Raw genomic sequence first — 18,201 nt, 5'->3', positions numbered from 1 at the left:
AATGAGAAAAAAGATGACTGGAGATGCCAGAACATGTTTATAGGAAGATAACCAGATCAGCAATTGCCAAATTCACTAGGTGCGTCCACTTGCTGTGATGAATTCTCTCTGACTGCTCATCCTAGTAATTGTAGAGGAACTGGAGATGCTTGAGACTCGTAACAAAGCTCCAGGCAGAGGGAGCAGTAAAGTGAGAATTTAATACAGTGAAGTATCTAGTTCTGCTGAGTGAAGATTTAAAACAAAAAAGGTTGCTCCTGTAGGAAACATCTTTCCAGAATTACTTTAGCAAAGCATTATGCTCCTTTAAAGAGGATTCAGGGGTGATTCTGAGCATGAGTAACTGCAAGTGCTGAGGAAAAAACAATTTATGAATGTACTGCTGAAGAGAAGATGCTGCTATTAAAAGTTCAACTAGCCACAGGCATGGAAGCAATGTTTGCTTCTGAGACAGCATCAGAGAAAAAGCTTCTGTTGGAAATGTATATACCATGAACAACTGTTCTATTTTTCCTGTGCAGGAAAAATACATGCTGATAGCCTGAGTCCACTGTAGCTATTTTTTTAGAGAACTTCCACTGAAGGGTTAGTTATCAGCTATAACACTCGTTTAAAAGTAATTTTGGAAAGATTGGTAACACATTAGTAAACTTGTCCAACTTTATACTGAAAATCAGTCTGCATGAACAGGTCACCTAACTCATTGAAAATTATTTCTTTAGGTTGAGGAATGCACAGAAAAAAAAACCCAGCTGCACATTTCATCAAAAAAGTCAAATGACTAAAGACAAAAAGTCGAATTCCATGACATGTGCTCTTTACTAGTGTAGATTAGCTTTTTCAAATCTCCCGCTAGGGAAGAAAAATGTGCCCTGCATATGTAGCATTGCTGTCTTTATTGCAGTTTGATAGCCTTGCCATGTATAGTTTGTCATCAGTTAGAAGAAAGCAGTTAAGGCTGTCCAGGACAGTGCATGAGGTGCCCAGTCTTCAGCTATGAACAGCAGCTTAACTACCACATTCAGCCTGAGTCAGACAGCCTACAGCCTCAGCCTGATCAAAGGTCACCAGATTTATTTTGATACATCTCTAACGTGCAGCTGATGAGTTTTAAACAAATATAATCAGAACTTCAGGTAGGTAGAGGTGAAAAGCCCATATGATATAACTGCATTTTCACATTCAGGAATCAGAGGGAGATGATGACATGACTCAAATGAGGTGAGTGTGTACAAAGGTTCCACTACATCCTCTCAAGCACATCATGTTGGCAAACTTTTACTCAGTGCAAAGAGGTTACTAGCCCATGAAATAATCTTTAAAAAGGTAGTTTCAGGAAGCTTTATTGAACACTTTTGAATTTGTTACAGCATCAGTAAATTAACATTTTGCATTAGCCTGCTTTACAGTTTCAAACCAGTTTTGCACTATAAGAACTCTGTACTATCATCTTACAGAACAAGTACAGTTTATAAGCATATATAGTTGTGCTTGTGTGTGACTGTGACAGGTCAGAAGACAGGGCTGCTTTGTCACATGACACCACAGGTAAAGAGAACTGATCTCTCAAAACTCTGTCATGCTGGTAAACCATATGGCTGTTCCAAAGGCTCTTCCCTTCTGCTACCTTGACCAAAAAAAAAGCCAGATGCATCCCTATGCTATCACACTCTGTTGTTCATCCCAAAATAGGCACTAGTTTTAGCCTTGTGGCAATTCTGGTGGTAATTTAAAAATTTGTTCATGATGGAAGTGAGACAAATTCACTTTCTACAGAAAGTAAATAAGTATCTTATTTAAATGAGAAAATAATTCTGTACGGCATTCTGAAGTCCAACATTATTATTTACATTACTTTCTTATATTAATGTTCTAGGAACTTTGTGTGTCTGCCTTGTGCAATTAACTTTCCTGTTGCCTTATTTGTTAAATCCACGGTGGCAAACGCGAGACTTCTTCCTTGCTTCAAAATCTGAGCTGTAATCAATATCTCTTCTCCAATCTTAGCAGCAGAAGTGTATCTTGAAGGAAATAAAAAATGAACTATTAAAAGAGGCTGTATAGAGGACAAATCCAAGAATATTCCTGCATTTTAGATTATTACGAAGGGAATTAGCAAAAGTGGGCAATAAAGACACGTGGCTCTAACTGCCTGCTTGCAAATCCCCACTTCTTAAAGTATTTGAGCTCCTCTAAGTACTGCCAGTGGAAGTAAGTATAAGAGTTCTCTGAAAAAATGGAGGCTAGAAAGAAACCCATTGGCTTGGTTCTGAAGAAAAGTCCATTTTGGAACTGAAACAATCAGTATCCAAGACCTCAGTTAAAAGTTCAGCGCCAAGTCCTATTCCAACCACTGCTGGCTCCCTACAGCCTTTCTGAACTAGTCTGGCTGGTTCAGCTGCAAAATGTTGATACAAAAGCTCCAGAAGGTCATTTCTGTATGGAACCTAAGCATAGGTTAACTGCTTCCCATACCCCGGTTAAAGGGAAGTCATGGAAATCTGGGCAGCCCTCAAATGCTGTTTCCATTCATTAGATAACTCTTTGTTTTTATTTACATGAGCAGGAGGGTGTGCTTTTAAAACACACTTCAGAGAATAGGAAGAAATTCCTCCACAAAAAGCCTGGAAAGGATTAGGAGGAACATGATCCAATCTCCAATCATGACCTGAGGTAAGGGAACAATATTCAAATGTTAGAACTACAGAGCAGAATGTAGAATTGCTGGATATAAATCTTATTGAGATAAATTTCATCAACTAGTCTATTTTTGTACATGACACCATGTCACAAGTATGTCAGTCATGCCTAATGCTGATGTAACACAAGGTCTGTTGGTTGACAAGGGCAGAGTTTCAGCCTTGTCTCTTTCCCAGAGGCTGCTGCTGATCCTCTTGTGGTTACGGAAAAAAAAAATGTTTCTCTGTTTCTCTCTGTTCTTTCCATTACTAAAATAGCTATCTCATGACAACTTTTTTAAAATCTCCTTTCCCAAAACGGAAAAAAGTTGTCTTAAAGCAACCTTCAATATCCAATATTACTTGTTCAATGAAAGCAGTAGTCCAGATTAAACAAAGCTATTAATACTGCTTCACATAACATTGCCTAAAGGTGATTTTGGATCACCTCCAAGAGACAGCACCTTCCTAAGATTTTATCCCTTATGTAAATGGGTGGGCATACTTGATAGTGTAAATAATTCAGATGTCAGATACAGGGAAAACCCCATAATCATAGGGGAATTTCAGGTTTTAATTTCCAGTAAGATCCTAGTCATCACAGTGGTAGTATAAAGCTTAAATAGATGCTTCAGTCCCATCTGCCAGTGGACAAATCAGAAGGTGCTGGGGGAGAAAGCAGAGAACCTTCTAAAGATACAGATCACTCCCCACACAGTTTTAAGGCTTTTTTTTTTTTTTAAGGACAGTTTTGAAGAGGGGTTACTTTTCTAAGATTTTTAATGCTCTAGTTATTCCAAGTAGGATTACTTTAGTTCCAATCAGTCATAATATCTTCATTAAAAGTAATGAAGCAAAGCTGACAAGCTATAATAGCATGATCAAAGAAAGTTTCAGAACAACTATTTTTTAAAGACACTGTGCTTTAAATCTGCATTACAGGAAGAACTGTTCTCAGTATAAAACTACCTTGAAATGACCTAGAGCAAAGGAATCTTCCTCCACTGATAAATTCTGATTCAATCTGTAATTTACCCTCTGTATGAGCACACAAAGGAGCTGAACTGTTTCCTGTTTTAATATTTTTTCTGGTTTAACATTTTATGGACTAATACTAAAAGAGCGTTTATAGAAAGCTGCTCACCCTAGATCTTGGTTTTTGAGGAGGCATTAATGTATCTACACAAGCAAAGTCTGAAGCTGAACCAATTTCTTAAGACTACAGTTGACAACATATCAACATACCTTTACATTCTATGAATGAATGGACACTGTCTCTGAAACACGTGTAATAAAAGCTTAAAAAAGTCCAACTCAACATTTGCAACCAAATGCCAATGTCTCCAAATACACATCTGCTTCCCCTTTATTTATCAAAACAGGACTTCTAAAACCAAAGAAACCACCGGTTTCAAGTGGGTGCCACAGTACAGAAATTAGGTACAGTGGAGTCAATATGGGAAGAAAAGTTAGTATGTTTTAGTAAACATGGTGAATGATACCTACGAGATGTTCATGTCCACACTGACTCCAGGTGCTGCTCTTTCCGTGTACAGCAATGCTGCTGTTGACACCACATCCACGAGTGTGGCTGTCAAACCTCCATGTAATGTGCCAAATCTGTTCGTATGTTCCTCCTCTACTTTCATTTCACAAACAATGTTTCCAGGAGTTGCAGAAACAAGTTTCATCTGTATGACCAAAAAAGGAATAAAAAACTTACTGATCATAGTACCAACACCCAATATCGCCCTGAATCCAAATGAAGGTAGATCTTGTTTAATTCTGGACTCATGAGACAAAAGATGAAAAATACAGTAATTCAACTGTCACATTAGGTATTTCCATAAATTTTGAGCAGAAGACTATTGCCTTAGAAAAATGTGTATTTCTAGTGCACACAGCTTAATAAAACTTCAATACTTTCTATGCTGTCAGGGATCCTTAGGAGGCAACATTCTTCTTAAGTTTTCCTTTAGCTTTAATCTATGAGTGAAAGGCCAGATTAGAGGGAACACGAAACTGCTCTATCTCTGTGTACCACACTTGTGAAGCTGTATTTGTTGGCTCAGAAAATAGGAACAAGACCACCAGTAATTCATTAATCATTATATTAGAGCAATCTCAGAATCAGTATTTTGAAATGAGCACTGGAAATACTAATCAGATGGGCCTCTCTGATCTGAAATTCATACTCTTGCGTAGAAGTATGTATCACAGTGTTACAGCATCATTATTTGCATATACAGTTTTATTCCACCTCATAGGTGTTAAATACACCTATGGTACCATGCTTTCCCCTGTAACCAATACATGAAGCTGCAATTCAGCATTTTAAAATCTCAATTCAAGTTTCCTCAGTTAGTAGCACTATCTTCAAAGTCTGAAAGCAGATGAAAAACTGGGCTAAGTTCAGCATATATATTTATTCCTACAACTTTAGACTATTAAAAGTGAAATGGGGACATATTTATTATAATTCCTACTAATTTGAATTTTTTTAAAAGCTTTTAATTAAACTTCCATATTTCCATACTGTTATCAGCTGAGTTGATCTAAATATTTTTTAATCTTAAAAGGTATTAAGATTGAAATGTCTCCAGTTTCATTATTCCTTATTTATAATGCAGCATAAGAGCTCAGTGTCAGCCAGTGTCCCATTCTGATAAGCCAAAGTTTATTCAAATTTTGCAGAGAAATGATACATCATCAATGATGATGTAGTACACAGTTCTACGAATGGAAAAAGCTGGGATTAAACAGAGGGGAAATCACTGAGGCAATGTTCTAATATAGAAATAGCACCTTGAGCAGTGAAAATCCCAAGTCCTACACCAGGCGTGCAGTGCTGCACGCACTGGAGGCCTAGACTTCTGATAGAATTCCTAATGAGGACTTCACTGACGCTTGACACTGGGAGCAGATGGCTTACACTTCTGTCAGGGAGTGGTGCTCCAATCCACCTGTGAGGCAAGGAAAGCATCCAGTTCCATTTGCCATTGCTCTGATCTGGCACTAGGTGCCTGCTGTCATTGACAAAAATAGTTCAGTACTTGAGTGCTTCCAGGACCTACACAGCTATAACTGCTGGTCTGTACTTCTCACAGCCCTCCTGTGCTTGTCCTCCCACTTGTCTGCCTCAGGAACCAGCATACTGCTTCAGCTTCCAGCCACTATTGCCATGCACTACTTTGCAAAAAGGGCTTTAAAACTCAGTTCTGAGCCCTAGGTAGATACCACACTGGAGTTAAACCAGAAACTAAGTCTAATGTTGGAGCTGAACCAGTTTCAGACTAAAATCTGTCTTCTCCAGGATAGGAAAAATCTTGGCCCATTTAGTTACGGTAAGAAAGACTTCAGGTACCTCCCAGAAAAACAGCAGCTACTTTCAATTCAAACACAATTGTACTTTGATTCTTACTATGATCAGGTTAATGTCATCGTAATTCTAGAAGATTGCAGGAAAAGTCTAAAAGTATTCCAGAGCAAGGAAGGAAGCCTGTCTCCCAAGGCTCACTGTCCTTTATGAGCTGAAATGCTGCATTTGCTCTCCACTTCATAGGATTTTAATGTAAAGGACAGTAAAGATATCACAGGAAAGAGGTGACTAAAAATAACTGGACTCTTTATAAATAAATGAGCTTCTTAAACATAAAGCTTTATACATTTTTTTATAAACTTCATACTCCCCAATATGTCTTGGAGAAACACGACAGTAAGAATTGCTTTGCAAATAGTTGGTTTCTACTGGATGTATCAGACCATGGAGCTGTCAACAAAAGCACTGCTTCCACGATTACATTTGCTCCTCTACAAGGCAAATCATATGAATTTTTACATGGTTGGTTTTCTTAGATATATTTACAGCATCACAGTTACAGTTAGACAAATAAATAGAAATTCAACGGAGAATTGTAGCATTGCAAAATTTAATGAAAACACTGAAGCTGCTCCACAGGACTGCCATACACAGCAGCTACACTACCAAACACTACACAGTTTAAGACAACACAGTAACTTCAACCTTTTTGAGCATAATGTACATGTAATACACATAATTGTACATATGATGTACAATTAATGTACATATAATACACGTAATTGTGTCTATAAGGAGGAGTAAGTCATTACAGCAGCATCAGTCAAATACATTTCTTTATACCAGAAGGTATTATTGTAGGGCCTTGTGTAGAAACTCGGAAAGCACTGAGGTGCTTGTGTTTTCAGCCTGACTTCAGGGTTAGGTGTGAGATGTCATAATTAGCACCCTTTTTAAACAGAGAAGAGTAATCATTTATTTAATAATTTCACAGTTCTGGAGGAAGAATACCAGCTACTGAATGACTCCTGAAGGTTATTCAGCACAGTCCTCACCTTCAGAGAGCTGCTGGAAGGCAGCTGGAGTATCTAACGAGAGTTACTGAAGAACAACTGTGTTTTCTATCCCGTGTTACCACCACGGCACGCGCCCCGTTCCGAGACCTCGAATCCGGGGAAAACACCGCCTGGCCTGCAACACCGGGCTACTGCCGTGCCCCCAGCCCCCCTCCCCCCAACCCAATCCAGCCCGACATTCCAGGAGAGGAGAGAGCGGCGTTTAAACGAGCAGCCCGGCGGGACGCGCTCCCTGCCTCCCGAGTGCCCGTACCTTGCGGAGCACCCGGTCGAAGCCCTGCGACTCCAGCATGTACTTCATGGCCTCCCTCAGGGTTTCCACCGTGAACCCCATGTTGCCGCCCGGCCGATCGCTGCCCGCCCGCGCCCCGGAACGGCAACGCCGGCGGGCGGTGCTTTCCACCGCCTTCCGCCATGGAGGAGACGGCGGCGGCAGAGGGGCGGCGGGAGGAGCTGGTCAAGGCAGCCCGGGACCCACCGCCGGCGGCGCGGGAGGAGGGTGAGGATGAGGAGGAGCTGCACGTCGCCAAACGGAGGAAGGTGCTGTGCTCCGAGTTCGCCGCCATCACCAGCAGCGACGTGGCGGTGGCGCACAGCTTCTTGGCCGGCAGCGACTGGCACATGGAGGTACGGCCGGGAGCGGCGGGGCCTCTGGGATGCCCGGCGGCGGCCCCTCGCTGCCACTGGCCCCTGTGTTTCAGAGGGCGCTGAACGCCTACTTCGAATCGCCGCTGGAGACGGAGGGGGCGGCAGACGGGGCGGCCTCCGCGGGCTCCGGCACCTGGTAGGTGAGATCGGGGCAAGGGGGGATGTGAGAGGAGTAGGTGGGTCCGAGGTGGGGGCAGCGGTGCTTCCCCGTGCCTCCCCGGTGGAGGCAGGTTCCCCTCCGCGGGAAGGCGCTGGGACCCCCTCTCCTGGGGAGGGCCATCCTCGGGTCGTGGCCTAGCCTGGCGAGCATGGCATCGCACTTTGGCTGACGTTCCACAGGTAGTTCTGTGCCTTTTCCGCACTGTTCTCGTCGTTTCCCGACGTTTCTCTGGCCTTGAGAGGCTGCCAGACTTGGGGGATGCACTTTCTCTCTGTGGATGCTTCAGCCACCTTCCGCTAGGCTCGTGGATTGCGAGCCTTTTGGAGAAGGGACAGGCTCATTTTCTTCTCATTGCCTTGTGCAGCAATACATATGCAGATTTTACTGTACACACACACATTTGTATACGTTGAAACAATGCACGTATACATTGCATATATGTATTATACTAGATGTATGGATATTTATATCTTTAAATAAAATCGACATGTGCATGCACACCTTGTTAAATGTACCTGTGGAAGTTAAGATGTAAGATCTGTGTCTTCCATACACAGTCTCACAGCACTTTACCAGGCCATACAAAAGATATCAAACTGCAAGTGAAATTGAATTTTTACACATCCCTACCTGTCATGGTTTAACCCCAGATGCCAACTAAGTGGCATACACCCATTCACTTGGACACCCTCAGTGGGGTGGGAAGGAGAATTGGGAAAAAAAAAAGGTAAAACCAATGTGTTGCAATAAAAACAGTTTTATGGTTGAAATAAAATAAAATAAATAATATAATATTAATTGTAATGAAAAGGGAGACAACCAAAAGAGAGAGAGAAATAAAACCCAAGAAAGACAAGTAAGGCAAAATACAGTTGCTCAGCCACCCACTGACTGATACCCAGCCCATCTCCAAGCAGCAGTTGGCCCCCCCTGGCCAATTCCCACCAGTTGATACACTGAACATGATGCTCTGTGGAGTGGAATATCACTTTGGCCAGTTTAGGTTAGCTGTCTTGGCCATGTTTTCCCCCAGCTTCTTATGCACCTGCTCGCTGGCAGAGCACGGGAAGCCGAACGGTCCTCGTCTTGGGGAAAGTGCTAGCTAGCAACAACCACAACATCAGTGTGTTATCAGTGTTATTCTGTACTGGATTTGCGTGGCAAGGTTTTGATTGTGGGGGGCTGCAGGAGTGGCTTCTATGAGAAGGTGCCCGAAGCTTCCCCTACATCTGACAGAGCCAATGCCAGCTAACTCCAAGATGAACCTGCCATGGAACAAGCCCAAGCCCATCAGTGATGGTGGTAGCGCCTCTGGCATAATGTATTTAAGAAGGTTAAAAAGCTGCTGCACGACAGTAATTGCAGCAGAAGAGAGAACTGAGAATATGTGAGAGAAACAGCGCTTCAGACTGTTCAGTGAAGAAGGAGGGACAGGAGGTGCTCCAGGCATTGGAGCAGAGATTCCCCTGCAGCCCATGGTGAAGACCATGATGATGCAGCTGTGCCTCTGTAGCCCGTGGAGGATCACGGTGGAGCAGAGATCCACCTGCAGCCCTGGAAGGACCCTACGCTGGAGCAGATGGATGCCTGAAGGAGGCTGTGACCCCAATGGAAACCTGTGCTGGAGCAGGCTCCTGGCAGCACCTGTGCACCCATGGAGAGAGGAGACCATGCTGAAGCAGGTTTGCTGGCAGGACTTATGACCCTGTGGGGAGTCCACTGGGGAGCAGCCTGTTCCTGAAGGATATGGGGAAAGAGTGGGAGCAGGAGGAAAGAGTTGAACTACTCAAGTGCTTTGGATTACATTGGTTGTCATCTGATTAATTTAAATCAGAATGATAAATGTTATTTTGTGTCTGTAAGGAGGAGGAAGAACCACTTACTTCACCTGCGTACTACAGCTCTGTATGACTGGAGTCTGTATGTTTTAATTACTGCGGTTTTAAATTATATCGAGATCAATACATGGTTTAGAAGATAAGGGAGGTGATTGCAGAAAGAACAGTATTATGCATGTTGACAAACAAGTAAACTCTCTCTTTAGTATTGACCTCACAGCAGATGCAACTACTAGTAATGCCGGTGTCAATAGTGCGGACCCAGAGCAAAAAGAAGATGACAGTAACTTCTCACTGATAACCTGGAACATTGATGGGCTGGATCTAGGAAATCTGAAAGAACGAGCTAGAGGGGTCTGTACATACCTGGCATTGTAAGTATAGCTTCGTCTTTGTATTGTCATGTACCTGGATTTAAAGGGAAAGAAAAAGCTTCTTGATTTAGGTATTTACAAATCTTCATGCCCAAATTATCTTAATGTTAGATGCACAGTACAATCACTTTATAAACCCTAAGTAGCTGAAAGTTGGTATACTGACTGGAAGAGGTATGAACCTATGCAGATCCCAAAGGTTAAGCGTTCTGCAATGGCTACTTTAAAAATCTGTTAATGAACAATATTGTTCAAGTTGAAGTCACACATCAGGAACATACTTCATACTTGCGTCCTGTGCATAAGAAGAGTAAAACTGCGAGAGGCTTTCTTGTCATGTTCCAGTAGTATGAACAACTTCACACGAGAGCAAACTGTTTGAAACAACAAAGATTTTTGTAGTGAAATTTTTTCTCTTGCTAGACAATGTTTAGTTGTCTATCAAAAAAGCAAATATGCAAGATAAGAGCAATAGAATCTGTGATTATCTTTTATAGTTCTATCAGTGAAAGCCTACCTTGAATATATTTATGAGCAATTTAAAAGTTCATTGAGTTATCTTAGTACAGTAACTTATCAGTGTAAATGAAATTATTTAAACATGTAATTTCCTCTCAAAAGAGCAGAAATCCCTTAACTAAATCAAGTGAAAATTGATTTAGTTAACTGGGGTGACAGTATTTTTCTTCTGTAAGTAAGGCCTTAGGTTTGTCCTTCACCTGCTTAGAGGAGGACTATTCGGCAGCGTAGCAAAAATAGGGACAGCTGTAAAGTCATGTCTAAATCAGCATTTTCAGGACTGCTGCCCCATGTGAACTGTTACTGATAGCACAGCTCTAAGAAATAAAAGAACTTGTCATCATTGAGACTGGGACAAAATGAATTGAAGGTTACCTGAGGGGATCTGTTGTAAGGGAGTAAGGTGGTGGTTGCAATCTTACGGAGAAAATGTCCCAGAGCTGCTTTGCAGCAGCTTGAGTTGAATTCCTCATGTATATAGCATATGAAGCCCGTGCAAACATTTGCGAAGTCATGGTATATAATGGTGATGTGTCTACATGCTGCTAAATATGATGGAAATTTTTTTTTCTTTATTTAAAGAACAGATTCTTACAATATCTAGGAAAATGAGGGCAAGGTGCACCTGAAATCCCTGACCCTGTTCTATTTGGCCTCACAGTGTAGCAGTACTACCTTTTAGTAATTAATTGAAAATCTTGCCTTGCTGATTTCAGATACAATCCAGATGTTGTGTTTTTACAAGAGGTCATCCCACCACATCTCTGTCTTCTACAGATGAAAGCAGGCAGTTACACTATTATTCCAGGTAAGAAAAAACCCCTCAGTTTCTAAAGACAAAAACCAGAAAATGAAGTTTGGTTTTATTCTGTCTCCCTTGCCAAACCCTCCAATGATTTGTAGGAATATAAAGAATGAAGTGAAGAAGGAAGTACTTAAATTATTTTCTGTGTTTTCATACCAGCATATAGCTTGATGCAAATTACACATGTCTAAAGCTTGCTTGCCTGGTGGTTTCCTTTATATTTTTTTCTGCATTTTAAAGCCTGGTAGCAAGTGTAGCCAAAAAGTACCATAGATAACTAATTTCGTAAAAATGTACATTTAAAAAATCCGAAAAATTCAGACCACTATTATGCAACATTTCACTAGTGACTTTGTACAAATTAATGTTGATTCTCACAAGTCGTGGTAATAAAGTCTGTTTCAGAATGTTAACTTATTTATGATACAGCATAAGATATCCTCGAACATTCCTTTCCCTGGTTCTCTTTAGGTAACATGGATGAGTATTTCACTGTCATAATGTTAAAGAAATCAAGAGTGAAGCTACTGAAACATGAGATAATACCTTTTCCAACAACTGCCATGAAGAGGAACCTTTTGGTTGTGCATGTGAGTGAGTCAGTATGTACTAAACAGCTGTACTTCTGCCTTCCAAACAAAAAATCCCAGGAAATGCTGGACTGGCTTTTTCTCTATGACAGTCTCAAACAGCAGAAAAACTGCTTCTCCAAACGTACGAACCCAGTTGCATTTGATACCAGCAAACTTAAATCTTTTATCAAAGTTACTTACTGTACTTTGATTTCAAGTCTCATAATCTCTGAAAATAAAACTAAAAGCCTGTGTTCCTCCTGTAAGCCACTTTTCTTCAATGTGAAACTAATATTAACCAGAGCTCTGTCATTCAGTAATTTGCTTTGTGATTAGATTTTGTCTTTGAACTTCTTATCGTGGTTTGGATAGTAACATTGCCTCTTTGTTTCACACATAGGTGAGCATATCTGGTAATAAACTCTGCCTTATGACCTCTCATCTGGAGAGCACTAAAGATCACTCTAAGGAACGTACAAAGCAGCTGCAAATAGTGTTAAACAAAATGCAGGAGGAGTCTGAGTCCACCACTGTTATATTTGGAGGGGATACAAACCTCAGAGACAGCGAGGTAAGTAGAAATAAACAACCATGTTATTTAGAGAAGGTATTCTGACAAAATCTTCTAATCTTCTCAGGCTTTTCTGTTGTCCTGATGAGAAATTAGCTGCTTAAGCAGAACAGAGACATTCAACACTTATTCTTAAAAAGTGAAAGGGTGGCTAAGTGGAGATAAGCACTGCTGTGCTGAGGCATTGTTATGGCTGAGGTGATTTATATGGACAATAACAAAATGCTTTATTGACAATATTTACATCTGAGCAGATGCAGGGAGAGTTGATGAAGTTTTGACTTCGAAAACATCTCATTTTGAGAACCTAATCTTTACTTGCCCAACTTGCTGATTCTCAGCTTGTAGAACCAATGAAAGAAAAGGGTGCTCTGGAGAAATAGATCTTGGGATTTTAATCCCCAATAATCAAGACATTCAAAATTAGAGGTAATTTTTGGCTTTTGATACTAGAGGTCGAATTTGTGCGTTATTAGTAGAACGTCAGAGTTTCATCTCTCCCTGTCATGAAATTCCATTGCAGTGAATTGGAGTGACATTGGTTTAGAGAACAGAGTGTTGACCCCTATACCTCAACAATTCAGAGCTGAACATTTATTTTGTAACATGTTTTGGTCTTAGACAGTACTACAAGAATTGGTCAGGCTTTAGAGTATCCTGAGAAATACTACAGTTTAGAAACATCTCCAAGATCTTTGTTCTTAACAACTTAATGTTTTGCAGAAAAAAACAATGCTGTGACAACTCAGTTCTATTTTTGAAGGTAAAACTTGTGAATTCAGTATGTTGTGGGTTTGTTTTTTTTTTCCCCTCTTCTACCTTCAGGTTGCTAAACTTGGTGACTTACCTAAAAACATTACGGATATCTGGGAGTTTTTGGGTAAACCACAACACTGCCGCTATACTTGGGACACCCACTCCAATACCAACTTAAATGCACCGTACAAGTGCAAGATGAGATTTGACCGTGTTTACTTTCGGCCTGCAGCGGAAGGGGGAAATATTATTCCTCGAAGTATGGACTTAATTGGCTTGGAAAAACTAGACTGTGGCAGATTCCCTAGTGATCACTGGGGTGTTCTGTGTAATTTTGATGTGATATTATAAAAACGTAAAAAGGCTTGCATCGTTAGTTTTTATGTGACTTATTCTTGTTTTTACAAAATTTTACCTTCTCAGTTTAAGTAGAGTGTATTTAAATTTTCAGCTCTAACATATGCTCTACTCTTGACTTTGGCAGGAATGGCTTAATTTCAGGCTAGGGTTCCCTCTTCCTTATTGTTTGCATCTGCTCTTGAATCACGTTTTTAAATATTTATTTTTAAGAATATCCGCAAATACTAAACCAAATTCTAGTTTTAAAATGGGAGGAGAAACCTGTAAATACAAACATACTTGGTGGTTTAAAAAGCACTTTTATTTTGGCATGTATTATGATCTTATAATAAAACCTACTTTTTTATTTTAAAGCTACTTTTATTGTGCCTACTGTGTTTATTTTATAACCATTTCCATCATCCTTTACAACCTTGTCTTTTGTAGGGTGTTTTGTATTAGCTTCTGAAGTTTGTGTTGAATTTACATACCCCTTCAGGCAAGACAATAAGGGAGCCGAGGAAAGAATGAGTAGATTCTCACAGAATAAGGGTTTCTTAAGTAGGAATTAAACTACTGTTGAACAGATTTAAGAACAATATGCCTTCTATTTGACAAGAAAAGATTATAGGCAGTTGCATGGAAGTTGTTCACTTGGGATAGTATATACCTTCCGTTATGTTTATTGATGTGGATATAAGTTGCAGATTAAAACGTGTTGTCTTTCAGTGTACTTCTAGAAGCTCTTGTAAACTGCTGTGCAAAGCCTGAGCAGCAAGGTCTCACTGACTTTGCAAAAGATCAAACAGAATTTCTTACTCTAGGAACTGTGTAATCATTCTTGTAGAATGGAAGGGACCTACAAGGACCATCTACTCCAGCTGCCTGACCAATTCAGGGCAGACCAAAAGTTAAAGCACGTTGTGAGGGCACTGTCCAAATGCCTCTTAAACACTGATAAGCTTGGGGCATTGACCACCTCTCTAGGAAGCTTGTTCCGGTGTTTGACCACCCTCTTGGTAAAGAAGTGCTTCCTAATGTTCAGTCTAAATCTCTCCTCAAAAGGTTAACCTTAACCAGCTCCTCCCTTTATCACAGGAACAGGGAGGCCTGAGGTAGGTGTGGTTTTCCTTTGATTCAGCAGGAGGCCCAGGTGACCGTACTAAACAAGCAAATAAACCTCAGGACATTAATTCATCTCCAGAGAAATCAGCTGCGGAAGTCTCTTGTTCTGCTTTTGCTTCTTTAAACATCAAAACCCAAATTCCTTTTACGAAAGGTAAAAAGAACAGCCTGTTTTGGGAAGGATGTCCAAATCCTTGTATCCTGATTGCTCTCAACATATTCCATTATTTTATAATAATTCAGCTTCCAAAAAAGGAGGGAGGAGTCACTGATATATTTTTTAACTCACGTCGAGCCTATGATCTCTTCTTTCTATTCCCAAATAAACAGTTATATAAGAAAGTGAAAAATATCTACAACTGCCAGGATTTTCCTTTTAGGCTTAAAATGGGGCTGGCACAGGTCACACATTCTGACTTGCTCCATGATCTCTTCTTCCTCACCAAGAGCCTTTGAATAAATGTCATGGGGTTTGTTTCCAGGACTTAAATCTCCTCCTCCTCCTCTCTGGTAGTTATAGCCAAAGGATTTGTGGGGAAGGTGAAGGCGTGGAATAACAGTGACTTTTCTAAAGGTGTTGGAGAAGGGGAAAGCACAATAAACTTATGTTTCGTCACAATAAACGCCAGATTATGTGGCTTCTGTATTAGGGCTGCTTTTGTTTTTGGGGCTGCATCTTCTGGACTATTTTGGGAGACATGAAAACTCCTAATGTTCTAGAATAGGCTTTTAACTTGGGGAAGAAAGAACAGAAAGAAGGAGAAAAGATTCAAAAAAAGAAAATATTCATAACAGTGTGTGTCTTAGCTTAGATGCCTAAACTCCAGACCCATTTTTAGCATTGACTGATCCCTCCTCTGATGAACAGTCTTTCTTAAACTTTGGAATAGATAATGAGGGGCTACGTAAGATTTTTAATAGGAACAAGCAAAGACATAACACTTTGTAAGGGCCAATTCATTTTTGTAATTATAAACGGTGGGTAAGAGTAAGACTATAGTCAGTGCAATTAGTGGTTAGTCATGCTTTCAGATGAGGAAATTATGCCTACGTCTTTTAAAACTCTTACTGAGTTTTTCTACGGAAAAAGTGATAATACTTAAATAAATTTAAGAAGACATAAATGCTACATGTTTTACCAACTACTGGATATGAAGCAATACATCTTTAATTAAATGTACTTTAACCACTTAATAAGCATCCAAATTGCTGACAATCAAGAGCACTCAGAGTCCTTAAATTAATTTGTCTCTTAATTTAATCAGTGATGTAAAAGGTAAAATATCTGCTGAATACAGCAACTAAAACCTAAAGGGGTAGAAACAGCAAAATTAAACCAAGCAAAAGATGTCTTGGCCTGCAATTTGTAATTTGATTTATTTTCCTTATTCAGTAGCATAATCTTATGGCACCTATATAGCCCAAAGGACTTATACAAACATGTGAATGTGAGAAAGTGCAATTGTTCTCTCATGTACTGTTGGAGGCATTATTTTATTAATTCTTTGATTCAGGTATCAAGAGAAGCAATTTTTCCTGAGAATCCAGCCAGTCTTACACATTTTTACATCAAAAGAGCTTGAATTTGCTAAAAGAGAAGAGATATACCTAGAATAAAACAAAGAAATGTTAAACATCTAGGGAGGCAAATAGATGGATTGCAGAAAAAAAAAAAAGGGAAAAAATAGCAGCAGACAAAACCACAGTAACAGCAGAAAACTCCCTAATCATTATTGAAACTGGATATGTAAAGAATATCTATGCTCTTGACTGTAGGGAGTAATCTGAAACTCTAACTAATAAAAAATTGTTTTACAAAGAGGAAGTGTATGGAAGATTAAAACAATAAACATCACACATCATATGCTGGTTTCAAAGTTAAGTTCATGCAATAACAGACAAGACATATTCAAAATTACTAGATCAAAATACAAACATGATAATCTATATTATGTCAACACCCGCAGACCTTATTGTTATGGATGCTGTATAAAATAAAAGACAAGAATATTTACACAGAAACAGATGGGCTGTGTTTTGATGAGCTAATAGCATGGTTTTCAGTTGTTTCAGCTCAGTATAGTTGAAAAACTCCATAAAGGTCATGTTTTCACTTCTGCATATCTTAACAGGTTTTCCCCCAGAGGCAGCCAATCCTGTACAAAATCCTGCTGATGACACAGTGCCTGTGGGTGCTGTATTGGAATACCGAGGGCAGGTTAACCCCATACAGGGGCTACAGAGTGAGTTCACTTAACTTCATTAGAGTAAATTTTCCAGGTTTTTGTTCACTAAGAGTATAATAAATACTAATTAATGAAGCTTCAAAAATAGCATGTTTTTATTTCTTGGAGACAAGGCTTGTTGTGTGACATGAGCTCAGAGGAAACAAGAGTCCCAGTGACTGAGAAGCCATCAGTGTAACACTGCTGTTTTGGTAATGGCTGAGAGGTGAGGAGGCTTAAACAGGAGGCACAGTAGGCAGAAATGCTGCTTAATTACAACGACTGAAATGAAAGTTATACTGTATCTGCAACAACCCACAGAAAAATCACTAGTGTTATCTTACGTATTTATGCTCATATGACAAGAAATTGGCCTACTAACATATTGTAGATCTACAGTTTTGACCAAGGAAAAGGGTGAGAGCATTTGTTCATCTTGTTGAAGGATAACACTTAAATGAAAGGCAAAAAGTAAGGATTACACCATGCCATTATAATATTTTAAACTATTCTATTTTCTGATACTGCTACTATTGGGACAGAGATGCTAGCAAAAACCTACTCAAAAATCATTCATTGAGACAGAAGCTTTACCTGGACCTGGTAGTAGATGCATGCAAGTACAACTGACAAGGCTGAACAAATATGTCCAAGAAAGGGAGCTCACTTCCTTGTGGCTTTCAAAAATTTTTCCAATGATTGAAGAATCAGAAAAAAATCTGCCTTGGAGATGAATACAACCCTCCTTTTCAGTGTTGGCAGACATTTCCTTTAACTGAAACAGGTCAAAATTTTTATCCATTTAAGATGAGAGGTGGGGAAGAAGGGTCTTTCTGGAAAAGCATAGCACAGTCTCACCAAGGTGTGGTAATCAAACCAGTGCCTCTTCCAGACCTCTTTGGAACAGGTGTCACATGACAAACTTCCAAACAGCTGGTTGATTTGTGAACAAGGCAGATAAGAAGGGGAAGGCAGGGTTCAGGGTGCTGAGAGGGCTGCACCAGCTCCCTGCAATGAGTGAAACCTCCCAGTAATGCCATGCCTTGAGTCAGGGCTTCCTGCTACCAGCATCAACTGAGTGGCGGAAGGTCCATTTGGTGGTGATGGGATGGGTGCTTGCCAGGTATCCAAACTACCTCTGGATGTCTGGCAGTGAGTTAGTTGTCCTGATTGATGACAGCTTCACAGGACTTTTG

At 40.2% G+C, this 18,201-nt stretch overlaps 2 protein-coding genes across 3 annotated transcripts; one reads left to right on the top strand and one right to left on the bottom strand.

Annotated features, from left to right (window-relative positions):
* Positions 1–1,317: 1,317 nt before the first annotated feature.
* On the bottom strand, positions 1,318–7,486 carry ACOT13 (acyl-CoA thioesterase 13). Of its 2 annotated transcripts, none has more exons than XM_027678690.1 (3): positions 7,327–7,486; positions 4,185–4,369; positions 1,318–2,021 (listed from the first exon to the last, which is right to left on the bottom strand). In XM_027678690.1, the coding sequence occupies exons 1-3, from the start codon at positions 7,405–7,407 to the stop codon at positions 1,865–1,867; spliced, it is 423 nt and encodes a 140-aa protein (XP_027534491.1). In that variant the 5' UTR covers positions 7,408–7,486; the 3' UTR covers positions 1,318–1,864. The 2 variants fall into 2 exon arrangements, with proteins under 2 accessions (XP_027534491.1, XP_027534501.1); XM_027678700.1 differs by lacking the exon at positions 7,327–7,486 and adding an exon at positions 5,484–5,504.
* TDP2 (tyrosyl-DNA phosphodiesterase 2) lies at positions 7,412–14,033 on the top strand. The gene is made up of 7 exons (XM_027678677.1): positions 7,412–7,700; positions 7,775–7,857; positions 9,926–10,093; positions 11,329–11,420; positions 11,889–12,007; positions 12,390–12,560; positions 13,386–14,033. Exons 1-7 carry the CDS (start codon positions 7,488–7,490, stop codon positions 13,665–13,667), a joined length of 1,128 nt encoding a protein of 375 aa, XP_027534478.1. The 5' UTR covers positions 7,412–7,487; the 3' UTR covers positions 13,668–14,033.
* The last annotated feature ends 4,168 nt before the right edge of the window (positions 14,034–18,201 follow it).

Source organism: Neopelma chrysocephalum, unplaced genomic scaffold, assembly GCF_003984885.1.
Source record: "Neopelma chrysocephalum unplaced genomic scaffold, ASM398488v2 Primary Assembly neopelma1_22b, whole genome shotgun sequence".
In the NCBI taxonomy this organism is placed as follows: Eukaryota; Metazoa; Chordata; class Aves; order Passeriformes; family Pipridae; genus Neopelma; species Neopelma chrysocephalum.
This window is presented reverse-complemented; position numbering and strand designations above follow the sequence as displayed.